We start from the raw sequence: 20035 nt of genomic DNA, 5'->3' as shown, positions 1-20035 counted from the left end.
ACTGCCACAGCCTTCGAAAATAGCAATAACATTTCTATCGGTTTAACACGTAGGCTTTCGCGACCAATGTTAATAATAGAGGGATGTTTTTTTTTTTATGGGGTTAGATCGCGTAAATGTGTGTCGTTAAACCCGCCACCACCCGACACAGCTAATTAGTAAAGTTTGTCACGTAAACAAAACATGCTAATTCGTTACTAGTTCAGCACACAGGTGTGTTGGAGAGTGAACCCACAAAATTTGCAATTGGAGAACGACGTTTCGCCGGTAATTAGAACGAGATCTAACCCCCCCCAAAAAATCTATAATTACATTGGTACAGTGTTATTACTGATTAGATGTTTGGTGAAATACATATTTTCATTTTATTTTGACCACTCGGCGAGAGACAGGTAGCTTCGAGTTTGATTTTAAACATGCCTATTTTTCTGTCGTCGGATGCAAACATTGCAAGGTGTTTCCACACGGGCGATGTTTTTATTATTACACGCTTTTATTTAACTCACTCTGTCTTGTAACTCACTTTTAACCCACTTCCCAATGTGGTATCGACTGTAAACTTGATATACTTGTCATACTGATGACAATACTAGATTATATATATAAAAGTATGTTTAAACATTCATTTGTATATGTTATGTTTCGGCTTGGGTCTAATTGACCACGGTCAACTGACGTTGACTGTAAATCACCACAGTCTCTTACGTTATGGCAAGCTTCTGGGCCACTCCCTGGAGTCGTGGAGTTCTGCCATTACGAGTACGGTACATTTTATTAAAGCGTGTTTGTAAAAAAATATTTTTTAAATATTACTTATTTTTTCTTGCTGTAGAGCGGCAAGCTCTTATCTGCTAATGTTACATTTCACCTTCTGATGCGTTTCGCCAACAAGCGCAAAGTTAACGCCACGCGACTGACATTGTTGACATTGCTGCTGCTGCTTCTGACGCTGTTGTGGAATTGCGGCCTCCCCCTCCAATCGCCTGATTGACAGGAGATTCAACGGCACCTATGATCGAGTGCATTTGATTTGTAACAATTCAGTACCAAATCTTGACTTAAAGCTTTCGTGACTGCAGAATTTCATATTATTTTGGTCTTTCGGTAAAGTCACGTAGATTTGTTTGTTATTTTCTTTGAACCTATCTACGTGACTTTACCGAAAGTCTCAAAGAATATATCACTACCAAGTAACGTTTAATACATCAGATGATAACTAGCAACAACAAACATTTATAATGACTCGTCAATGAAATCAATTAGAATTGTTTTTAATTAATTACAAATAAGACAGTCGTGTCATTTCGATTCACAGATTTTGGAATCTTTCTTGGGGCTGAAGTCGACTCTATTTCGGAATAGCAAATCCATTGTTCCGGGTTCGACTTCCCATCCCTACTTTTCATGTGCTATGAAGAAGGGCCATTGCCAGAAACGTCTTTTAATATATATGTTAATCCCAATACAAATGCGAATATACGTACTTTTTTGTAACATCATTTGGGTCAATTTTTTTGGTTTATATTTTAATGTTTTCCATAATAGAGGTTTTTGGGTTAGATCGCGTAAATATATAAATGTGTCGTTAAAACCCGCCACCACCCGACACAGCCAACTAGTAAGGGTTGTCACGTTAACAGAACATGCCAATTCGTCACTAGTACAAACAAAAAAGCTCTGTTATGGATGATATTGGTCGCGAAAGCCTACGTGTTAAACTTTAATATGTTTATATCGTGTTTATTTATTTATTAATGTCTCTCTGCTGGCCGAATCGCCCTTGAAGAAGAGCTGCATCGCAAAATGGATAATTTAGTCGGACAATAAACTTCTGGTTGTGAATCCTTTGAAGGTCACACACAGTGTTCATTGTTTTTTTCGGTAAAGTCACGTATGTAAAAATACCATAAAATTATATTAAAATAAAATAAATCAATTCCGACGTTTCGACCGCAACACGAGCGATCTTCATCAGGTGTAAAAAAAAACAAATAGCACATAGGGTGACATCAACGCAACACATAGAGAGCGTTAAACTTGCACGGAGGTAAATACAACAAGAAGATGAGAGACGAGAATTCAACAAACCTAAGAAAAAAATTTACGTGATGCAAAACCAGTCAGGCCAACGACACAGTTAGACACTTGCCTGGCAGACCACGAATTTCAGAAGAGTGCTAAATTGCGTGTTCATCCTGTGGGTTGAACATACCAGCATAGACAGAGTGAACAAATACGAGGTATAAGATAGCAGAAATACATATACAGGGACACAGGAGGTAAGAAGAGGAAAGACGGACAGAGAAGTAAGAAAAAAGGGGTTGGTGGGATGAACAGACAGAGGCTTAAAATAAGTAGTAGAGGTGGGAGGATGGGGCCGAAGAAGCAGAAGAGGGGGGAGGGGCAGGAAAATGTAAGGGGACGCAATTAGTTTAGTACAGAATTGTAAAGGTAACTTCCCCGTAGAAGTGTGTTAATAAAGAATTAAAGCTTTCGTGACTGCATAAATTACTCATTGTTTTTTTTTCGGTAAAGTCACGTATGTAGAAATACCATAAAATTATGTTAAAATAAAATAAATCAATCGCGACGTTTCGACCGCAACACATTTGTTTTTTACACCTGATGAAGATCGCTTGTGTTGCGGAACGTCAATCACGAAACGTCGTGATTGATTTATTTTATTTTAATATAATTTTATGGTATTTCTACATACGTGACTTTACCGAAAAAAACAATGAGTAATTTATGCAGTCACGAAAGCTTTAATTCTGTATTATTCACACACAGTGTTGTTGAATTATTTGAGTTGCGTCTTCTTGTCGTACGGCTGATGTCGACGCAGAGCGACAACTACAATTTCACATTCAGGTGGTCAAGCCAGACAACAGTGTCAAGAGCAGTGGAGTGGATCTCCGTGATGTCTCCTTTGTATTTGTGGATGGGCCATTGCGCCGTTATATGTTGTGCGGTCTGTTTTGGACTGACCACAGTCGCGTACTGGATAGTTTTTAACTTTCCATATTTTGTGCATCGGGGTTTCGCACCTGCCATGGAATGTTGTTCAGTGGATGCGATTTCGGGTGGACCATGAGCTTCGTGGAAGATCAAACCCAGTGGGATCTTCTGCTGTTGGGTTTTTCACAAGGTGGCGTTATTGAGTTATATTGAACTCCATTCAGCTATCCAAGCGTCATCGGGGGTTGAACTCGCATTCTGAAAAAGAGCTGTACAGCAGAACCCCTCTTAACGATGGAAATTGATTCCAAGAAACCGGACAATAAGTGATTTGGTCGTTAAACGAGTATAAGAAATACATGTTAAAGGATTAATTCGTTCCGATAGCATAGAAAGTTACTCTTTTTCACCTAAAAAACGTACTTTTAAACATTTAAACAATGGATATAAATGCATAAAGATACTAATAGCATTAAAAACATAATATTAAAAGAAACATGGTTGATCAATGTATTAATTAACATTTGCTGTACCTTCAACAGCCCGTCGTTAACCGGGGAATGGTCAGTAAGCAAACACTTTGGGCTCTATGGAGGCACTACACTACACTATACATTACACTATACACTACACTATACACTACACTACTATACACTACACTACTATACACTACACTATACACTACACTACTATACTCTACACTATACACTACACTACTATACACTACACTATACACTACACTATACACTACACTACTATACACTACTATACGCTACACTACTATACACTACACTATACACTACACTACTATACACTACACTACTATACACTACACTACCATACGCTACACTATACACTACTATACACTACACTACTATACACTACACTATACACTACACATTGGGCTCTATGGAGGCACTACACTACACTATACACTACACTATACACTACTATACACTACACTATAAACTACTATACACTACACTATACACTACACTACTATACACTACTATACACTACACATTGGGCTCTATGTAGGCACTACACTATAATATATACTACACTATACAATACACTATACACTACTATACACTACACTATACACTACTATAGACTATACTATACACTACACGACTATACAATACACTACACTATAAACTACACTACTATACACTACTATACACTACACGATACACTACACTACTATACACTACACATTGGGCTCCATGGAGGCACTACACTATACCATACACTACTATACACTACACTATACACTACTATACACTACACTATACACTACTATACACTACACTACTATACACTATACATTACACTATACACTACACTATACACTACACTACTATACACTACACTATGCACTACTATACACTACACTATACACTACACTATACACTACCCTACTATACACTACCATACACTACACTATACACTACTATACACTACACTATAGACTACACTATACACTACACAACTATACACTACACTACTATACACTACACTATACACTACTATATACTAAACTATACACTACTATACACTACACTACTATACACTACACTACTATACACTACACTATACACTACACATTGGGCTCTATGGAGGCACTACACTACACACTACACTATTCACTGCTATACACTGCACTATACACTACACTACTATACACTACACTATACACTACACATTTGGCTCTATGGAGGCACTACACTACACTATACACTATTATACACTACACTACTATACACTACACTATACACTACACTACTATACACTACACTATACAATACACTACTATACACTACCCTACTATACACTACATTATACACTACACTACTATACACTACACTATACACTACACATTGGGCTCTATGGAGGCACTACACTACACTATATACTACACTATACACTACATTATACACTACTATACACTACACTATACACTACACGACTATACAATACACTACACTATAAACTACACTACTACCCACTATACACTACACGATACACTACACTACTATACACTACACATTGGGCTCTATGGAGGCACTACATTACACTATACACTACTATACACTACTATACACTATACACTACTATACACTACACTATACACTACTATACACTACACTACTATACACTACACTACTATACACTACACTATACACTACACTATACACTACACTACTATACACTACACTATACACTCCTATACACTACACTATAGACTACACTATACAATACACAACTATACACTACACTATACACTACTATACACTACACTATACACTACTATACACTACACTATACACTACACTACTAAACACTACACTATACACTACACTATACACTACACAACTATACACTACACTAATATACACTACACTATACACTACACATTGGGCTCTATGGAGGCACTCCACTACTATACACTACACTATACACTACTATACACTGCACTATACACTACACTACTATACACTACACTATACACTACAACACTATACACTAAACTACTATACACTACACTACTATACACTTTCACTACTATACTATACACTACACTATACACTACACTGCTATACTATACACAACACTATACACTGCACTGCTATACACTACACTATACACTACACTACTATAGACTACACTATACACTATACTATACACTACACTATACACTACTATAGATTACACTATACACTACTATACACTACACTACTATACAGTACACTATACACTACACTACTATACACTACACACTAGACTACTATGCATTACACTATACACTACACTCCTATACACTACACATTGGGCTCTATGAAGGCCCCGTCGTTAAGCGATTAGTGGTTAACAGGGGTGGTCGTTAAGAGGGGTTCTACTGTATATAGCTAAAACAAAATCGTAATTGTAGAAGTTAACGCGCATGATGGGTCCAAGTGCTTTCAATTTTAGTGCTTTGCAATGAACCAATAGGCGCCGAGAGAGATGGGTGGGGGGGGGTGAGAGGGGGCAAGGGGGTGAAAGGGGGGAAGGGTGAGAGGGGGCAGGGGGTGAAAGGGGGGAAGAGAAAAGGGGGGCGTGGTACTTGCATGCAAATGAGGCGTTGTCGTGGGGCGGGGCTTCCCCGCACCCGGAAGCGCGTGGCTTGCCGGCTCGGTGGGGACCCAGGACGAGGTGAGAGTGCCCCTCGCGATCCACTCCGCACTCGCGGCGAGCGACAGACCGAGACGTTTGACTTCGCGCTCTTTTTACTTAGGCGATCATAATTATTTTAATAACCCCACACACACACGCACACACACATAAAACGGCGAATGTCATCTCGAGAGTGCCATCCTGCTCTTCAAATAGCCTGGAAGTAACTTGAGTCTTCCACCCCCCCCCCCCCCGTGTCTCTGTTTTTCTCTCTCTCTCTCTTAATGAACGAGTTCGGTGCGAATTCGCGTGCGATGCTTAAATGGACGGGGCTTAGTCGAGACGCCGCACACACGCTGCTGTTATTGTTATTGCCTTTGTTTACGTTACATGCATACGATTCCCGGCGTGATGCTCGCAGGGATATCAAGTAAAACAAAGCAGGAATGTCATCGTTTAGCCGTATTCCTGCGGTCGTAATTGTGTGTCGCCGAAAGCGGCGATGTTTATCTGTCATTGTTGATGGATTTGCAGACTTGCGCGCCGCCCTCGACACGAGTGCTCAGCGGTCACCGACCCCTTTAAATCCTTAACCCTGGGCTTGGAGTTTGGGTTCGCTTTCGCGTGAAATTGACCGCGTTAAAGAGGCATTCTCGTTTGACGCAGTGCGCACCAGCGCATTGTGCTAGCCGGTGCGGGAAATCTGCCGAACGCTGCCCTGTGTGTGTGTGTATATACGTGTAGGGACGTGTGCAGTGGCCAGTAATGGCAAAATGTAGAAGGAGACGGGACCTTCATCCAGCAGTGGATTGAGAATGGTTGTTGACGGGTGCCTTTTGGCCAGTGTGAGTGTTTTTTTTTTTTAAAGCCGGTATTCGCCTTTTTACACATGGCTGGATTAATAGCAACGTGTATAGTCATAAGTCCAGATTAGTTGGCCAGAGAATGGCTTTCAGTTGATGTGCGGCGGTGGATTCATTGAATACCGTTTTGAGTTCAGCGGTTCATTGCTGTGCGGTCAGTCCATGGTCTCGGCGTGTTTTCACATTTGCTCACCGCGCTTTCTTTGAATGTCCACTTGTGAAGGTGGTGTGTCTGTGAGCTGTCGTGAAAGTTGAGGATATTATTTCATGTGGACCATAGTTTTCAGTGTGGATTCAATCCTGAAGCCTGCTTATTGGGATCCGCGATCCAGACCCTCGTTACGGATATTGGTGTTCGCCAACATTCTGGAGCTGCTGATTGCGGAGATGGGAGTTTTACTGTTGCTTTAAACACACAGGCTGACGACTCGACATCCACGAACCGACGACGACCACCAGCAGCAGCACCATCAAGGCAAGGAGACGAAGCTCGCAGCAACATGCATTCGGGAAAGTCCTGCATCCGCCTGAGGGTCCTCACTCTCAACTGCTGGTAATATTAAGCGTGACATGAAACAATGGCTTTGTGTGCTATGAAGAATATCCATTGCCCGAAACGCCCCCTCATGTGTAATTTTCCTTTCAAGATAGTATTATTGACGAATGAGTGGAGGTTTGTTATTTATGAATAATGAAGTACATTGTATGTAAATAACAAAAGAGTACATTTTAAATGGCTCTTTGGCACTTGCTTTGCTGTTTCCTTCGCTTTCTACGCTCAACAGAGTCATGAGACCATCTCTTTGTTGAGTAATCTGGACGCTATCTAGCCTTGTTTTTATTTATTTATTTTATCAAGTTAATGCGTTGGCAGAATGTATTGCTGACTTATTCAGAGATTTTGTGGGTGGAAGTGTTTTTTCACAATGGCACTCCAAAACAAGGCCACAAAACCGACTGAAACGTCTAGTTGCGTGTAATTTTTGTGTTTTTTCCCATGTACCCAGGTCAGCCTGCGTCTTTTTTTGTATTTGATATCATTTATTTATGAATTTTTGATTTAAAGCTTTCGTGACTGCAGGAATTCATATTCTTGGTTCTTTCGGTAAAGTCACGTAGAAGGGAAACAATAAAATAATAAAAATATAAAACAATACAATTCTCACGACGTTTCGACTGCAACACAAGCAATCATCATCAGGTGTGAAAACCACAGCAAGAAAATTTGAAAAAAGGTGGCGGTTTTTTTAACGTTAGCACCACGGAGAGCGATTTGGCAGTTTGTTTAGAAGGACGAGTCCATCTATGTTCGGAAAAGGAGTGGGGAGACGAAAATAATGGATGCGGTCTGAAAGCCACCGTAAGCGTGAACAATCATTTAAGACCCGAAATGGTTTATCAAATCCTTCCAATGATTGCTAAGCCAGAATCCATCTTCTCGGTTGAAATTGTCTCTGTGTTTGTATGTGGATAGCCTCATGAACGAATCTCTCATGGTAGCCAGATGGCTTGCAAAGAACCTCTGTCTTGGAGAAGTCAATGTCATGTGAGCCTACTCAATTATAACAGTGATCTGCCACGGCCGAGGTGTTGGTCCTACCGTGTTTTAGGTTTGCTTTGTGTTCACGGATGCGGTCCGAGACATGTCTTTTGGTTTCTCCAATGTAACTACTACCACAGAGGCAACTTAGTTTGTAGACGCCAGGGTACTGTATGTCCGGAATCACATCTTTTACAGATGGAACCAGATCACTGATTTTATGTAATGTGTTGAATCGGACCTGGATCTTGTGTTTATTCAAGATTTTGGAGATATTTTTTGTGATCCCCGCAATGTAGGGTAAAGTGATGGTTTTGAATGGCTCTTCAAGAGGGTCCTTCTTCATGGTTGGAGTGATAGCTTTGCGGATTGTGTAGTCGGAGTAACCATTAGACTTAAGAGCTTTGTATACGTGCTTGAGTTCACTGGCTATGTGTTCCTGGTCGGATATGCATTGGACTCTATGGTGCAGAGTCTTGATGAGGGAATTCTTCTGGGATGGATGGTGGTGGGAATCCGGTTTCAGGTAAGCATCCGTATGGGTAGCTTTCCTGTAGACAGAGTGGCTCATTGAACCATCAGGTCTCTTTTTTATTAGGACATCCAAAAAAGGTAGCTTTCCATCTTTTTAGACTTCCATGGTAAATCTGATGGCTGGGTGTATGGAATTGATGTGGTGAGGAATTGGTCTAAAGCAGGCCGGCCATGTGGCCAGATGACAAAAGTGTCATCCACGTACCTCTTCCATAAGGTTGGGCGCAGAGTGGCAGTTCTGGATGGCGTCATTCTCAAATCTCTCCATGAAAATGTTGGCTACAACCGGAGATAGGGGGAGCCCATTGGGGTGCCCTCAGTTTGTTTGTAGAAAGTTCCATTCCAAGTGAAGTATGTATTGGTTGAGCAGTGTCTCATCAGGGGGGGGTACCTCAATGTTTAGTCCTTGATGAACTAAGTCTTCAATGATTGCGATGGTGTCAGGTACAGGAACTTTGGTGAATAAGGAAACTACATCAAAACTGACAAGCAGTTCGTCTGCGGACAGGGAAATACCCGTGACTTTCCCGAAAGAACCAAGAATATTTATTTCTTATCTAAGTCCATTCCTTTTGTGTGAGATGAAAGAACAGGCTGTTTGTTTTTAATCTCAGATTAAAATGACATGAAAGGGGTGAATCGCGTGTTCCTTATCAAAACAGCTGTATATGTTTCTTTAAAATACAAAAGTGATTTTCAGTTTCATCCTTAATGGACTCAACTATAAATAGTTAACATTTCCATGCCTATCAGCAATCATCTGTGCATCGCATACAGAATTGCCGTGCAAATCAATAGCTGCGTTGCATGTAAGAGTGAAGGTTGTGGAACCTCTGCCATAAAGCACCATCAATGACCTTGTGACTATAATTACTTTGCACGTCATTGTATCTACAGCTATTCAATTTAATCATTCATATCAGCGTTTTACATTTGACATTGTTCGTAAGTGGGGGAGGACAATTTGTTGAGTTTCATCACTGTGTGTAACGTCGTGCAGCAAATTGAAATGTAAAGCTTGTATGAAATCCATTCTTTCTCCAACAGGGGCATTCGATACCTAAGCAAGCAGTGCAGCGAACGCTATGACCTCCTGCAGAAGCGCCTACTCGCCGAAAAGTACGACATCGTGATGCTACAGGAGGCAAGTTCTTTGTGGTCCTTTAAGTCGACGTCGAGCCTATCCAGTGAAAGCACCGCGTGGGCACAAGACGGTCAGGGGCACCTTCATCGCTCTGAGTTAGCCTAAACTCTGCCTTCATTTCTGCACAACAGGTGTGGAGTGAGAAAGATTACTTGCAAATAAAGGACAGCACCAGGGAGACCTACCCACACTCGCATTACTTCAGGAGGTAACAATTACAAGGGTTTACTTTAACCGTTGCTTGCGTATAGCTGTGGTGGGGAGCCTGCATGTCATCTTTGTGTGTTTTTTTTCCTATTGTATATATATAGAACTTCTTTCGCACAGTACATAGCCAATCATGCTAATCGGAGGTGCTATGAATTGCTGTAATGAGATTTACTGAAAAAAATTGCTAGTTTCGGATACGTATGGAAAATGGCAGATGCATTTTGTATAATAGCAAGCAAAGTAGGAATGAGTTTATATTAACTACCTCTCTCAATCAGTCTTACGTCTAGTGTTTAACACTCCGAGGCCCTGTATGACATGGTAAAACATGTTTACGATGCTACAATGTTTTGCACAGTGGAGTCATTGGGAGTGGCCTGTGCATCCTCTCCAAACACCCGCTCGTGGACACCCTGCTCTTCAAGTATTCCGTCAACGGCTACCCATACATGGTAACCTGCATTTATCAATCACGCTTTATGCAAAAATGGAAAAATAAACTTGCTGATGTCAGCATCTGCACTGCTGCCAAGTTTTTAAGAAGCAATTGCTCAGTGTGTGCTCGCTCAGGCAAAGTGCACTGCAGCATAGCACTTAACAAATAAAAATGACAAGATCCAAGGACCTGCCTTTTAGTGCCCTGGGAATATGCATTATTATCACCAGCTGTGATTACCCCCACTGCTAGATGAAGGCTTTGCTAAGCTGGGGTCCCCTCCATGATCATCTAGCTCCTGCACACGAGCTGGTTTCATCGTTACACCTCCGCGGTGGACATCTTCTCGGGCACGTTCTCTCCTTTGGCTGCCACTGTGCTTAGTGTCTCGGCCAGTAGCCTTAATATTCCCCTGTGACGTGTACTGCCCACGTGCACTTCTCTTTACAGTCAATATGAGACCTGGCTTGGGTATGTTATCTGATCCTATTTCAGTCACTTCATGTTGGTTGTCCATTTTTGTCATCATATTACATACAAAAACAATAAAAGATTTAGCAATTCGGGGGACATTCAATTAATCTCCTTTGCCACATTTCATTGGGCATGACTGTTCGTGGCATTAACTATAATACACCCTTTCTCTTGATTTATTCTTCAAATAAAATATTACATGTGTAGAAAATATATGCCATACTCTTTGTTTTTTTCCGATAAAGTCATGTAGGTAGTCATGTAGGTAAAACCTACATGACTTTACCTGGTCGGATCTTTGAGTGTCTCCCACCCCTTGTGATGCAGATTTTGTCTTGCTCTTCCAGTTTTCCTCCCACAAGCCAAACAACTTCATAAATATATTTGGTTAAACATGTCGATGCAGAACCCCCTTGCAAAGCAGTTGAGGCAGTGAGGCTTAGCCACATGATTGAAGGGCATTAGTAGCATGCGTTAATCTGTGCCAATGTGCACACGCTGTTGTGTTGCAGGTAAACCATGGAGACTGGTTTGGAGGCAAAGCCGTTGGCTTGGCTGTGATTGACATTGGAGGAATCACCGTCAACACTTACATCACACATGTAGGCACTTTGTTCATGTCGGGTTGAAAAGTTCGAGCCAATGTGTACACGGTGTTGTGTTGCAGGTGAATCATGGAGACTGGTTTGGAGGGAAAGCCGTTGGCTTGGCTGTGATTGACATTGGAGGAATCACCGTCAACACTTACATCACACACGTAGGCACTTTGTTCATGTCGGGTTGAAAAGTTAGAGCGTTCCTTGAGTGCTGCTGTTATGCAACTTTAAAAGTAATACGTAGACATCGTATGTTTTATTCTATACGTTAAATTGCTGTTTTTTGTCAAATAAAGGAACACTATGAAGGTTAAAAAGGATGCATCTCAGGTTGAAAACCCACTTCTTTAGAACTACTTTTGTGTTTAGTTTGTTGTCCTTCCCCCGCTCTTCCAATTAGTACAGTCGGCTAAGTATGGCCCCAAAGAATTTCAATATACATACAACAAATAGCGTTTGTTTTTTAGATACTTATCCTATGTTGGAAGCTTCATTAATGAAGACTTTTGTCTTTTGAGTTTCCTCCCTTTAAATCTCCACATCTGCTATGGCATAGGCAACACGAATTCTATCGATATTTGAGAGAGTTCAATGTGTTTGCCATCATCTCGGCTGTGATGGTTTAAAATGCTTTTGTTATACGTTGTTGAAAACCATCGAAGCTCTTTGTTACCTTGTGCAGAAAGAATACGTCATGAACATTTCAACCACACTTAACTGTCTATAGTCTTAACTGATTATAATGCTTTAATACGGTCATGAATTATATTATAGACACCCCTGTAAGTAAGTTTAAAACTCATTTGAGACAGCCCAGGAGTCGAGGTATGTTTCTAAAAGAGCTGTTTGTTTTGAGTACGCATTTAGGCGTCTCAAATCTCCAAAATACTTGTGCAGTTGAGTTTGCATTCTTGTACTCTAATTTATGGCCTTTTTTTAAGTTCCTTTAGGTTCCTTTTGCCTAAGTGTAACTCACAAATCGAAAGCACAGGCTATCTTTGTCACTTGATGTACACAAGTCAACATGAACAGACAAACACAATGTTAATTCACCGTGAATTTCCCCAAAACGATGGTTGTACCTGAAGGGATAGATTAGTTACCTGGTGATGTATGTATTTATATTGAACTCCTTTGCTTTATTGTTGTCCCGGTTTTCTTGGTTGCCGTAGCTGCATGCAGAGTACAACCGCGAGAAGGATGCCTACCACCCCCACCGTGTGCTGCAGGCCTGGGAGCTTGCCCAAGTCATCCGGTACATGCCACACACCTGCTCCCCATCACACACTGTCACACACCTACGCAGTCACGAACAAATAACAGGACGATGCTAAGTTAGCAGCAGACTTTGGTGCAAAAGGTGTAAAGACTCTCAAAACGCCTTTGATTTGGACGTGCGGGAATAATGCAGGCCAAAAATGTACCATCGATGTCCCTTGCACTGTAACATGGAATGAGCAAGAAGTAGAGACCATTCACACAAGAGGTGCAGTGGTAGAAAAAAGTACGACCTAAAAGATAACAACGAAGGTGGTATGGGAAGTAATCGCTGTGCTCAGGGACGAGCAGTGGAAGGATTCTTGCAGCCTCATCGTCAGCCTCCATGTGACAACTGACAGACGAGGTAGAAAAAGAGAAGTTGCGGACTATATGCTGAACATCAGTCTCGGCTGCAGATTACAATCAATAAACATAACCTTTTGCGATATTCATTTGTACCTTGCTGCCCTTGTTTTAGTGTGTGTTGTAACGTAAAAAAAAATATTGATGTGAACTGACACGTTACCCTTTGTTGCCTAAAAGGCTGAAATTTTGATGCCGCAAATGTTGGGGGAATTGTAATTTCACATTTGTAGCGGTCCTTGATATCAGTTTTTCTAGCCTGGTTAACATTTACAAATTATTCTATTTTAAGCACTTGCAGTTGTGCTTCTTCTTTGGATTTGTCAACTGGCTTTGTGTTCGCTGCTGAAGGAATTGCAGTCATACACAAGGTCTCTGCAATGCACTCCATTGCTAAGAATTAGAGTTGAGGAGTTGTGGGGGTCAATTAAGGCAAACATCCAGACAACACTGGATCTGGTCTCGTGCACATGTGGCTCTGCATTTAGAAGCAGGAACAGGAGCGCTCGCAGTCACAGTCATGACTTATCCATGAGCAATTGATAGTTTCCCATCACATCGGTTCGATTTCACCAACATGTCAAATAATTTATAACTCTGTTGGCCAAAGTACACTCAGGTGTTCATTGTGTTTAATCAAGGATTTTAATTCCAGGCAATGTAATAGGATAAGTAACGGCATACTAAACAATCAGAGACTATGATCTAATCAACCAGAATGCACCCAATCTCAGCGGATCTTCGAAGCGGCGTTGAGCCTGGATAGTGCTTGGAAGGTTGACCACCATAAACAAACAGGTCATAGGACTGTAGGGCTATGTAGTGGGTATAAGAGCGAAATGTAGCCAAATCCATGTTGTACTGTACTTCTATGCTGCCACATCTATGCTTACCACATTCACAAACCTGCACTTTCTAACATGATAAAGTATTATTAAGCAATGGATGAAAAGTTGGGGTTTTTAAAGCTGAACCTTAAACGCCTGTAATGTGTAAGTCATTGCTTTAGCAACAGCACAGTAACTGCATATATATAGTCATCGTTTTGATAATATGCTCCATACACTTACAAACAACACACTAATGTAATAATTTCATACAAGTTGGGCCTGTTAACATATTTTTCACAGAGCTACCTTCACCCCCAAGTACATTCTGTATATTAAATGTACTAATTTTACCCGCCCCTGCCCCCCCCCTCACCGCCCACCGCAGTCACACGTCACACGTGGCCAATGTGGTTCTCCTTGGAGGAGACCTCAACATGCACCCGGGGGACCTGGGAAATCGGTTGCTACGCTCGGTGGCCGGCCTCACCGACTCGTATGAGAAGGCCCAAAACTATGAGGCAAGGCGGCCATCTTCCCCCACAACGATTGTCTACTCCCCAGACTGGCCGCCATTTAAAGAAAATACTCATAACCCAAGTTAAATTATATGTAAATGTTCCCAAGCTATCTGCATATCCGTGTAATCTTGTGGGTCTACTTTATAATATGCATGCAACGGTACATAGATTAATTGATGAAAAATGTTGTTTCGCTTATGATACATATGTCGAATATTTGGTAGTCAATTATGAATATTATTTTGCAAATTGTATGCTCACGTTATCTTAATGTAAATGAAGTGAACAACAAACATTGTGTTTGTATTGGTTAAAATGAGACAAATATAATTTGACATTATATTGCCACGATGATTTATCATATCTCTGTGTGGGGGGTTAATTATTACATGCCTAGTTTCTACTGATGTGGAACCAGTAAAATTAGTTGCACATATCTGTAGATTTCTGCAGTACACTCTTAGGGGGCGGAGAGTGGTTTGCATTCAGTAGCTTGGTTGAGGTTTACCTTTATGCCAGGTAATGAAGAACTACAAATAATAAGAGTTGAAATGTTTGCAAAGATGCTGTTGTTCAATGTGAAGTGATAACTGTCTTGATGGTATGTTGTAGGGGCCACAGGATGGGTGCACGCTGCTGCCTCAGAACTGCTTTACCTGCAAAAATGAGCTGGCTACCTTTCCAAATGGAATTCGCATCGACTACATTTTGTACAAGGTATTGCCTGCCCCGCATGACCACCCATTCAGCAGCCTGTCCTTAATTCCACATCGTTGTTCAGCCTTACCTAAATGCCTGCAGCGGAGCAGCTTTTTAACAACTACTAAAGTGGAAATTATTAGCTGTGTCCGATCTGTCATATCTCTCGATGACTCTCATAAAAAATAACCAATATAAATCACAGTTTAGTTTAAAGTTCCATTCCTATGTGGATATTGCCTTATAGAAACCATCTAAATTGATCAAAGGGTTTTCCAAATTTGGCATTAAAAAGTGTCATTTGTAAATGCGTTTTTGACCAAGGTGCCGTCACATTCCATATGCGCGACTCATCTCCCCACAAGGTTACGCGCCGTGTCACTTAATGCACCTCATTTTTAAAAGATGAAAATAAATTCCATGGAATTTTAAAGGGACTTTTATTCAGTATTTCATAATCTCCATTATGTGAACTTGAGTAGTAATGGAAAATAAATATGTATTCTGGTATTTTATATGGCATAAATTGTATTTTGTATAGTTGGGAAAATATTTTTAAAATATCACTTATCAATATGGCCCTTGCCATGCGAGTTAGAACCTCACCGTTGTTGCTCTTTCCTCTGGCACGGCAGGGTGTGGCCGGGTTTTCCATGAGCTGTGAAGCCGTCCACACGACCACAGGGAAGAGCATCGATGGACAGGGGTTGCCTCTCTCGGACCACGAGTCTGTGACTGCCACCCTGCTCATACAAATTCCCGATCCCAAACTAGCCAACCCATCTCCACCAGGTGAGTACAACAAGGGTTGGGAAAGGGCCAGCAAAGTGGCTTGTGTCATCTTCTCCAATGGCTGCTGTTGCACTTTTACCACTTGTGCCTCTATTTTTCCAAATGTAAGTCTCATAGATAGCCTATATTTACATTTTTAATTACAATATAGATATATCAATGTTAATGCACATTCTTCAATCATATCTGCACAAGTGATAACTCATGGGTGCCAAAGTAAAGACTGTGCAGCTTGTTTCGATGAATATTGTGCATAGTTTTGTTGTGACCCATTTCCAAAGTTGTTTGACCACGAAATGGGCAGCTAAAAATGCAAAGTTCCATAAATTATTATGGCAAGAATGGTCAAGCAAACTTATTTAAATTTAGAATTTAATAAGATTCAGAAATTCAACTTGGGTTGCTAGCACATGTCATAAGAATAGAGTAAAACTACAGAAGAAAGGTGGTGAACATGGAAGCAACAGGGTGGAGACCGAGTGACAGACCGAGGAGGTGATGTTGGATTGTGGAGTGGACATGGAGATGGCGCAGGACAGGAATGATTTGAGAAAGAGGACCAGGAACATATGGGGAAAATGCCAACATGGGGAAAATGCCAAGATGTAGAATTTCGACTTAAAGCTTTCGTGACTGCAGGAATTCATATTCTTTGGGTCTTTCGGTAAGTCGCGGAGATAGGCTCAAAGAAAATAACAAAAAGCTACGACGTTTCGATGGCAACACAAGCGGTTGAAACGTCGTAGGTTTTGGTTATTTTCTTTGAACCTATCTACGTGACTTTACCGAAAGACCCAAAGAATAGTTAGAATTTTATTCAATTCAATATGGTTTAAATCATGATTGCCGAGTACAGGGGCCCAATGGCCCAACCAATGGCCAGAAACAAACAGCACTTGAAGATTTGAGGGTATAATAGAGTGAATACATTTCTTGAATTGAGCAAGGTTATAAAATATTGGGAAGAGAGATGATGGGAGATAATTCCAAAGTCGAGGCATGCGAGGAATGAAACAAAGTGGAATGTTTTAGCCTGCAGCATGGTGGTTGAACACACTACGGATGAGATAAAACAGTCTGGTAGAGTCCTCGACATGGGTGGACAAATCAGTGAGTGAAGTTATCATCAATTGACCCCGTAAGATTAAGCATATATGTATGTATATTGAACTTTTCCCACACCTTACGTAGGCCGACCGTGCTAATCAGAGGTGTGGGGGAAGGACAACAAACTAAACACAAAGCAGTTTGAAAGAAATGAGTTTTCAATATAGCTTTAAAAGTGCATGGCTGCAGTGGCTTCCTATTATCGGAAGGAAGAGCAGACACCAAACAGCCAAGATGTTACAGTTCTCTTTAATTTGGAGTACTGTCGCACATCCACACCTCTCATCTTTCTCGCAGCTGAAAGCTCAGAGGAGCAGGAAGTGCTGGAGGAGGCGCGTGCAGAAGTGGCACGGGGCTTGCGCCACGCAGAGCGCCGCCGCACTCTGTCGGCGCAGCTGGGCTCGCTGTCTGGTGGGCTGCTGCTCCTCCAGGTGGTGGCACTGGTGGCCTCCACCCTGCGGTGGATGCTCATCTCGGTCTCCCAGCCGGACGATCCTGGGCTCTCGTCAACGCTCTTTTGCTCATCGGAGTTGGGCATGAGCGCGCTGGCCACCGCAGGCGTCGCACTCGTCATGTACATTCTCTTCTCGGCCGAGAGCAAGGCCCTGCGCGGTGCCGAAGAGGAGATCAAGACCAAGATCAGTCGGAGGGGGGCTGATCCATAAGGCCTGAAATCTGTGATGAAGTAAAAACACATTGCCGAACGATGTAGCGGGTTGCGTACTCACAGCTGAACCTGCCTCGTTTAAAAAACAAAAAAAAAAGCATCGCACATCATGAGTTAATAGAGTGGTAAAAATGTAAGTGAATGATGACATTCCATAGGCAAGCAGCAGCAAAATGAATTATGCACTGCTTTAACACATGCTAAAATATTGTGTTATTGTGCTTACCCATCATACATATATAGTATACTTACGTAGAAAACTAACATTTTCCCCATTTTGCTACGACATGTACTATTTGCGAGTGCCTATTTAATGATGCCTTAGTCTGTGCTGTTCCAATAACGTTGCATAACTCTGTGATTGGCCGTCAAGGCTAGCTTGCCGAAGTTGTGGTACAGGGAATTCACCACCATTGCCACTTGCCCAAAAGGGCTGTTGTCTGTGTAGAGGTGTTAACTACTCACTGTTTGGTAACCTGCATTGCCACTAGGTATCAAAGGGGCAGTGCAGCATTATTACCTCTGTGTACATAACGCTTGGGGTCAGACGAGGTGAAGTCACCAAATATATACATTTCATATATACGTGTTCATCTGTTGCGCAATACATGTTTCATTCACATATAGACCTTTGACATGAAAATAGACGCAAAATGCATTTCGTATTTTTTGTGTAGAAGCTTATTAGTTAGAGGCTTATCAATTACTGTATTCAGTTCAGACTGAAACTAGACAGAATATTTTGACTTGATATATAATTTTGCATTGACGAGCAAAAAAATATTTAAAACTATAATTGAAGTTTTGTATACTCAAATCATGTGACATAACTAAATTATTACACTCCATTAATGTGCAATAGCCTGAACCAACATTTAAATAGGCTCTTGATTAGCTCAACATTAAGGAGCTTTCGACTGAAGGGATTTAACGATGGTACTTGAAATTGTTTAATTGCACTTGAAAATTCGGAATAATTGTCTCTGCTGAAGGTTTGCCGGTATACGTCTGTTTGTTCATATGGAAAGACTGCCTTTTAGAATAGTATCCTGTTTGAAGCATGTAGATATTTATGAAATCATATCTTACAAACCCCACCGATGAATGAAGGCCTTCTCATTCCATGTCGATCATGAGGATTGTTCGACTATACTTCACCATGCTAGTCAATGTGAGTTGATGAAGAGGGTACCCAGGAACAATTCAGGTATCACTCCCCATGGATGTTAGCCATAGCTGGGAATCCACTTCATTTTGCCAGGTACATAGTGCAGTGGGCTAATCGCAACACAATGCTCCATCGCTAAAACGTTTATCCGTATGGCGATGTATTTCAGATTGAATACATTTAGCTGCATCAAAAGACTTTGGTATGACCTGATAATACAAATGTGAAGCCCATTATGTATATTGAAAGTGTAGAAGAGCGTTTTAGATTTTCAATATTGGATTTAATTTCATGGAGGGGGAAAAAACACCAAATGATGGGAGTTGTAAATATTTTGGGGTTGCACTACAAAACCCCGTTTATGTTTGCAGCTCTCTTGTTAAGAACTGAAGATGTACAGGATCCCTTAAGACTGCACCTGGTTATGTTTAGGCCAGTCATTTGACCCAAAAATGTGTTTCTATCAGTAGAAATGTTAGAGTGTCTACAACAACAGCGTTTGAATGATTACATTCAACAGATTACCACCAAGTTCAATGTGTGAAACCTTAAATGATAGGAGTTGTTAATATTCAAATGCACATTTAATTGTTAGGTATGTTGCTGTATAATTTAAACATTTGCAAATTAAAATTACCGTTGGACTGGACTTGCGTGGATTGATGTTTAATCGTTTGCACGTTGTATCCTAAGGGACATTTTGATTTAGCCTCAATGAAC

General features: G+C 41.1%; 1 protein-coding gene across 5 annotated transcripts; it reads left to right on the top strand.

Moving 5' to 3' along the window:
* The first annotated feature begins 6056 nt into the window (after positions 1–6056).
* SMPD2 (sphingomyelin phosphodiesterase 2) lies at positions 6057–19964 on the top strand. 5 transcript variants are annotated; one of them, XM_032948929.2, is made up of 12 exons: positions 6199–6337; positions 6859–6959; positions 7397–7530; positions 10099–10195; positions 10327–10403; positions 10764–10857; positions 11983–12072; positions 13084–13166; positions 14750–14882; positions 15495–15599; positions 16217–16373; positions 17778–19964. In XM_032948929.2, exons 2-12 carry the CDS (start codon positions 6930–6932, stop codon positions 18143–18145), a joined length of 1368 nt encoding a protein of 455 aa, XP_032804820.2. In that variant the 5' UTR covers positions 6199–6337; positions 6859–6929; the 3' UTR covers positions 18146–19964. The 5 variants fall into 5 exon arrangements, with proteins under 5 accessions (XP_075921437.1, XP_032804820.2, XP_032804822.2 ...); XM_032948931.2 differs by lacking the exon at positions 11983–12072 and adding an exon at positions 11828–11917; XM_076065322.1 differs by lacking the exons at positions 6199–6337; positions 6859–6959; positions 11983–12072 and adding exons at positions 6057–6153; positions 11828–11917.
* The last annotated feature ends 71 nt before the right edge of the window (positions 19965–20035 follow it).

This window comes from Petromyzon marinus, chromosome 7 (genome assembly GCF_048934315.1).
Source record: "Petromyzon marinus isolate PM22_M1 ecotype Great Lakes invasive population chromosome 7, UKy_Petmar_22M1.pri1.0, whole genome shotgun sequence".
In the NCBI taxonomy this organism is placed as follows: Eukaryota; Metazoa; Chordata; class Hyperoartia; order Petromyzontiformes; family Petromyzontidae; genus Petromyzon; species Petromyzon marinus.
This window is presented reverse-complemented; position numbering and strand designations above follow the sequence as displayed.

Excerpts from the sequence above, each read along its gene's own strand:
- SMPD2 (XM_032948929.2), top strand. The coding sequence starts at position 6,930 with ATGGTTGTTGACGGGTGCCTTTTGGCCAGT. Across the intron at positions 10,404-10,763 it reads CACTCGCATTACTTCAGGAG|TGGAGTCATTGGGAGTGGCC; the intron begins GTAACAATTACA and ends TGTTTTGCACAG. Across the intron at positions 15,600-16,216 it reads TCGACTACATTTTGTACAAG|GGTGTGGCCGGGTTTTCCAT; the intron begins GTATTGCCTGCC and ends CTGGCACGGCAG.